Below are 6,572 nucleotides of genomic sequence, written 5' to 3'. Positions count from 1 at the left end.
TACAAAGGGGTTCATAAAAAGGAAATTGCCTTGATTTGACAAAATGAGCCGAGCCTAACAAAATTTTGAATTAAAATGTCCCAAGAAAAATCTGGGTAAGCAAAAGGGAAAGAACCCTTTCTTCGCTGTGCACCAAACAACGCTTGCAAAGGAATTGAATCATTCTTCAATCAACTCAGGCAGATTTAAGCTTGGCAGATGTAGCAGCCAAATAGGAAAGGATTCTATGGCCAACAAACACAAGGAAAACTCCCAACAAACCAAGTAGTTTCAGCGTTTGGAACAGATCCAACTGCACCCACAACCATGCATACAAGTTATTGATGGAATCACACAAATAATGACAAATGACTTCTGCTCAGATTGTTTAAGGCGGCGAAGAACTAACCTTCAACCAGAAAAACACATAGAGTAACAGAACTGCTCCGATGCCAACATGGAAGAGAACAGCAAATGTGGCAGCAACAGTATTGGTAGGAAAGTTCTTCAAATTCACCCCCAATCGATATAGCTATCCAAGTAACCATCAAAAAGTCCAAATAATAGCATGAGCACATTATTGAAGTAAATATACTTACAGTTACATATGCAAATATGCATCTTTAACTATAATTATACAGTATAAAATTATGCCTTCAAAATTGCAACCCTCTACACCCTATGATTGAATCAAAATATAAAAGTAGTGCATGCAAGACTACTAACCCCAAACAAGAATCCAAGTAATGGAAGGAAGGTAAGACCCAGGAAAGCAAAAGAAAGCTCCTTCTGAGGACGCTTTTCAGGAGCCTTGAAGATGTGTGTTATCTCTGCTTTGGGCCCATATCTTGAGTAAGGATCAACAGGTTGTGGAGGAGGGCGGGGTGCCTTCTCAGGAGGTTCTGGTAGATCTAACTCAATATGCCCAATGGCTCTTAATAAAGAGTTATCCTGAAAAAAAGAAGAAGAAGAAGAAGATATTGTACCATATTTTTTAAAGCATACAAATTGAGAATTTTATAAAGAAAAAGCAACACTTACCATAACAACATCACCAACTGTTAGCTCAATGTCATATCTACCTGAGAGATAGAAGAACTTCTCAACCAGCCCAAGAAAATTCTACAAGACAAGCCAGGTAAGATTAATATATAATAAAAAACATAAACAGAATATTTTCCATCTGAATACTATTGTCAAATCTTAAATAAGTGTATCATAAGCTTAGCTAGTGGAAGAATACTTTATGATAATAGTATAAGGTAACCGATTCCTCATTTCTCGGAGGAACAAAGAAATCACTAATTGTTCAAGATACTAACAATAATTTAATCTGTCATATAGCCAAAAATTTCAACCATGAAAGAAGCGTACTTAACTAGGATTATTTCAAACTGTTCTCCCGAGTTTCCAACCACAAAGAGGTGCTCAACCTTGCTTTCATGTCTCAACTTGAGCAATACCTGCAAACCACCAAACTTATCAATAAACGACCGGAAAGAATACCATAGATTAAAAATGAAGACAAGTATAACCTGATGTGGATTAAAAGCAAGCCCATGAGGAGTTGTCAATTTAAAGGATACACGTAGCTTTCGGAGATGGTTTGCTGATAATGATACAGCACTTTGTCCAGCTAAATCTAGCCTATAAATTATGGTGTAAGACCATGAAAAAAAATTGAGCAATGTCAGACATCATTTGAAAAGAAATCAAACATACTTGAGGCTAAAATATTAAAGAGTTGTCAGTTAACACATTTTATCAGTACACACGTCAGTTATCAAATATCAGTACAAAACCAACAAAAGATAAGCAAAAGAGAGATAACATACTTTTTCTGTGTTTCTATGCTCCCAAGATCACTGCCAAGTATAGCGATTTCTGCATTTTCAATTTTGATAAGTCCTGTGACAAATACTGGTACTTTCTTTTGGCCTCCCGTGACATAAACTTTTTCATCCTCAGGTTTATGGAGCACAATCTACAATTCAATTTCACATGTAAGGGAAACACGGATGAACACAAAGCTTAAATTATAAACCTAAGAATCTGATTGCAACCACAATACCTCAAAAACAAATGTGTAACTTCCAACATCTATACTCTTTGGCAAGTTGTTCAAGTTATGTAGCCCAGTTCCAGCATCAAACCCAAGTTCCTATATTTATAATATTTGCAGACATTGAATCAAAAAAGGAATGCAAAAGTATAACTTGAGTACAGCAGAAATTACGTCCGACAAAATGAAAATGGTTTGATAAAACAATAAACCTGGCTTTCAACTAGAGATGCATCCTTTGAACCAGAAGTAAAAGCTCCCACAAGCTTCACAGTAAGAGGTGGTGGATTTAAACCCAGCACAGTGTTAACTTTAACCTGTTATATTCAAAGAAAAAAGTTAAAAAACAGGATTAACAAAACCCTACAAACCAGATTCAATGAATCCAAATTTGGAATAAAGAGGCCTATGCAAATGAATATAGGAGAGAAAAGCAAGTCAATGCACCACAAATATGCATCATGTGGGGGGGGAAATCCTTTTTTGATAATTCTTTTTAAAACAAAGGCCAACAGTTTTCAGCATACACTACATCATATGAGGTACTAAGGTTCTCAAAACTAGTGTAGCGAAGCAAAATAGAATGTCACTAATGTTAATGTTATCAGTCTTTGGATGATAGGTCTCTAGCACTTTAGAATAACTTAAGTATTCATGTCAAGGATGTTAACTTTGGACAAACCTGGAGTGAGTCCTTTTTGGTCAATGAAAGCACTGTAGATGGAAGAAATAGAATCAGTGGGATGGAAACCCTGCATGGAAAGTGTGAAATTTAAGATCTATTAAGCTCCAGAGCTTTATTACATAAAACCAAAGAAAAAGGTTGCCATAGCATTGTTGTAAGCAGGTATTGACATTATGAATTTAAGGTCTAGGAAATCTAATACCATCATCAAATTTTATATAAAATAAATACAAATACATTAGAAGTGCCAAAGGAAAACCTTGCCTGTTGCTTTCCAAACAAGCTAAGGAGTCTATTTGGTTGAATAAATCTTTGGCATCACCAGGAACTCCAACACCAAGGAAGAAGTTAGCCAATCCGAGTATCTTGTTGCCTGGAAGCTGCAGAAATAAACCAGAAGGATTAAAACACACTCCCCAAAAAAAGGAGAAGAAGAAGAAGAAGAGAAAAGGCTAAAAGTGCAATATGAGTGAACTCTCCCAACAGACAATAAGACTTCCATCACTCACTGCTGCAAATGCTGTTAGTCCTCTAACAATAGACGAGGTGGTTGCTAAGGGACCTTGATGGTCATGTCCATCACCAAGCATAACATCGAAGTAAAGAACCTCATTGTCTGAAAAAGAAGAAACAACAAAAAGGATGGAAGAAAATAATTGAACAAGAAATTGGTAAAACTATTCTTTTTTGTAGATAAATCGTGAATGGAAGAAGGAGAAAAAATTGAAGAAAATTAGAACCAATAAAAAATAACGTAAAAGGAATTTGAAAAAAAAAAGAGAGGAGAAAATGCACATACCATATTTCTCAATACTGTCGAAAAGCTTGCTTATATCGTTATTTAGAGTACTGACCTGCCAACAGTAACCAAACATATAAAACGGAATGCGTAAACTAACAATGACATACATAAGCAACAAAATAATGAAAGCAAACCTTGCTCACTTGAGCAGAGACAATTCAATATCAAAAGACACCATCATATGGCTAACTGAAGTAATGAAATAATACATAAAAAAAAATCATAGAAATGCAAATTATTTTAAGTTCACTTGACAAGTCTTGTGTTTTTCTTGGATTCAAAACATCCCCTCTTCAGCTTAATATGGTTTACAGAATTTAATTAGATGGCTTAAAGAGTTTTAAGGAAGTGCTCGTAGCTACAGAAAAAAGAGGTAGTTCTACGCTTACAAGAAGGAAAATCCATTTTTCCTTGCAAGAGTTCCAACAAGGCCCTCATGGCCACAAGAGGGATAACCAACAACCCACTTCTCTCAACAAGATAATTTAATGATAATATAAGAAATAACAGAATATCTGGTAATAATCCTTGCATTGCCTTAAACAAACATTGATTAAGATCCACATCAATTAGCTAGATATCACACATGTATTAGGGGCAGAAAATAATCAATTCAGAAACCGCAAAACATACAAGGCTAAAAATCAGCAGTTCACCGCACACACACACATATATATATATATATATATATGTATGTATGTATGTATGTATGTATATATATAATTACAACACGTGAAGTTTAACAAGAGAACATTGCATCATACATTCAAGCTGATTAACAATTCAAATTCATAAATTGGTCAAACCAGAACCAAATAAAAGCAAACAACATATAATACTTACCAAAGATTGGTCAAGTTCAGAAGATGCTAATGAAACAATTCCTGCAAGTGTTTCAAGTGCTATTCCTGCAAAAAGATGACATGCCTTGACAAATAACTATCTCACAACTGAATTGAACAATTGATGAATGGAAAAAAGAAGGTAAACAACATTTATGAAGACATTGTCTTTAAAAAAAATTGCTAAATGATGGTTGTGCAGGACATTATCTCAAAAAAAAAAACAGATCATAGAAGCTAGAAAAATTATTTACCAGCAGCAAATGCACTGGATTCAGGATTATTTGAACTATAGCGCCACTTGCCATCACCCTGACTGAAAGCCTGGAAACAATTTGTAACATAAAATCAACCATTACGGAAAACATACATGTTATAAAATCAAGTTATAGAAATTGGCTGAAGTGAAAAAAGTTAACATAAAAATAAGATTAGAAGTTTGAGGCAATTTAAGTAATAAGTCCTCAACAAACACAAATCTCTCTGTACCATCAAGTTCAAGTAGTCCCACCAAAATGGTAGGCCTTAGCCTGCCTGGATAGAGCTGGAGAGAGTGAGCACTATATCAAAACTCTTCCACAAAATTAAATCTAGTAATAATAACAAACCTTCACTGAGCGGAAAATTCCATCAGCATTAGCAAGATGAACGTCAGGTTTGGAACTCTGATCCAGCATTGACAAACAATGTATTAGAATGTAAGGGGGGAAATAGAAACAAGTAAAAAGCCATAGAATCTGGATAAATAAGGTCCCTTTTTAAACATAGCAAACAAAGCAAGTATAGTGCATTCTAAAAAACACCTAAGATTTATTAAATTGGATTCATCATGATAACCAATATCATGCACTCATTTATTACCTTGACAAGCACCAAACCTCCTACTGAATAGTGGAAGTCAAGCAATGAACTTGCATCATTGACAGCAGCATTAAGTCTTGTTATAATGCCCTTTTGCAAAAGAATAAAAACAAAATTTAAGAGCCAGGATTAAAAAAAAAGTTAGATATTTTCAGTGACAAGTTAGTGTGCCAAATTTTTAATTCTATTAAATACCTGAAAAACTTTATCGTTTATCTTGCATTTCGCCACGCTATTTGCTTTTAAAGCATAGAAAAGATCCTTTGGGGTTGATGATGATGACCCAACAGCTTCCGAAATTAAACGGCAAGCTGTGGCGGTTACATTAGGCTTCTTTTGGATTCCAAGAACGTCAAATGTTCTTAGTGCTTCGTATGTCTCTTCTAAACTGGTGAGATCAATTACATCAAATAAGATAGACATTCCTAGAACCTAATTCTCAAAGATCTCAATTTATTTCCAATTAAAAAAACAATTACTGGAATATCAGATTCCTCAACACTGTAAATGGAGGGAGGAATAAACATAAGTTTGACTTTCAACGTATTTATTCCCCATTCTCCCGATTTCTTTTCTTGATCAACAAACCAATGAACGGATAAATGTAGTTAAAAAATAAACAAGGGTTTAACGAAACCTCTTGAAGGATCCATGGTCGGGACTGAAGTGCACAAGAGCGGCAGATCGATGACAAACGGAGATCGGCTGATAAATTGGAGATGCTTCACAGGTCGATAGAAAGAGTAAGAGAACCATAAATCCAATGAGACTTCTGGCCATTTCCTGTAATTAAAACCCCACACTCCCTCAGTCAACACCCTCAAAAACTGAGATTCATTGACGCAAATATTAAAATTGTTCAGTAGGATATAAAAATGGAAAGAATTTGACACAGGAAACCCAATGGCTTCAGATCAATAAAAACGGAAAACCTACGAAATGAAAATTCGTCGGCATTGTATTTTCCGTTTGAAGTCTTTGCTGTGCGCAAAGCGATGGAGTACAGTGAGTAATGTGTTGATGAAAATGAGGCTTGGGCCATAACAATCCCAAAAATAAAGGTACTCATGTAGTCACTAAACTATAGGGAGGCTTGGGCCATAACAATAAAAATAAAGGTACTCATGTAGTCACTAAACTATAGGGTTGTTTTTATTTTGATCATCGAATTAAAAATTGATTATACAACCTAACTATTAAATTATTTTTTTATTATTATGGGAAGATAGTTTGTGCTTAGAATTTTCTTAGTCAATTGACAATGAACACACATATTCTATAAATTACATCTGCTTAATCCCGAGACATCCAAAAAATAATACTTTATTTTACTATCTGATG

General features: G+C 34.8%; 1 protein-coding gene across 2 annotated transcripts; it reads right to left on the bottom strand.

Annotated features, from left to right (window-relative positions):
* On the bottom strand, positions 1–6,234 carry LOC120158226 (dolichyl-diphosphooligosaccharide--protein glycosyltransferase subunit 2-like). Of its 2 annotated transcripts, none has more exons than XM_039169121.1 (20): positions 6,168–6,234; positions 5,869–6,014; positions 5,427–5,619; positions 5,232–5,321; positions 4,979–5,035; positions 4,625–4,694; positions 4,372–4,436; positions 3,526–3,580; positions 3,236–3,342; positions 2,991–3,106; positions 2,724–2,793; positions 2,254–2,358; positions 2,051–2,140; positions 1,815–1,963; positions 1,515–1,626; positions 1,359–1,442; positions 1,021–1,101; positions 706–930; positions 389–511; positions 1–292 (listed from the first exon to the last, which is right to left on the bottom strand). In XM_039169121.1, the coding sequence occupies exons 1-20, from the start codon at positions 6,186–6,188 to the stop codon at positions 176–178; spliced, it is 2,076 nt and encodes a 691-aa protein (XP_039025052.1). In that variant the 5' UTR covers positions 6,189–6,234; the 3' UTR covers positions 1–175. The 2 variants fall into 2 exon arrangements, with proteins under 2 accessions (XP_039025052.1, XP_039025051.1); XM_039169120.1 differs by having other exon boundaries at positions 3,215–3,342; positions 6,168–6,233.
* Positions 6,235–6,572: the final 338 nt, after the last annotated feature.

The sequence above is a fragment of the Hibiscus syriacus genome, unplaced genomic scaffold (genome assembly GCF_006381635.1).
Source record: "Hibiscus syriacus cultivar Baekdansim isolate YM2019G1 unplaced genomic scaffold, ASM638163v2 tig00111309_pilon, whole genome shotgun sequence".
Classification (NCBI taxonomy): Eukaryota; Viridiplantae; Streptophyta; class Magnoliopsida; order Malvales; family Malvaceae; genus Hibiscus; species Hibiscus syriacus.
This window is presented reverse-complemented; position numbering and strand designations above follow the sequence as displayed.

Coding starts and splice junctions, on each gene's coding strand:
- LOC120158226 (XM_039169120.1), bottom strand. CDS start 6,188: ATGCCGACGAATTTTCATTTC. Junction 5,322..5,426: donor TAAACGATAAAGTTTTTCAG/GTATTTAATAGA, acceptor CTTTTGCAAAAG/GGCATTATAACAAGACTTAA. Junction 4,695..4,978: donor GAATTTTCCGCTCAGTGAAG/GTTTGTTATTAT, acceptor AATTGTTTCCAG/GCTTTCAGTCAGGGTGATGG.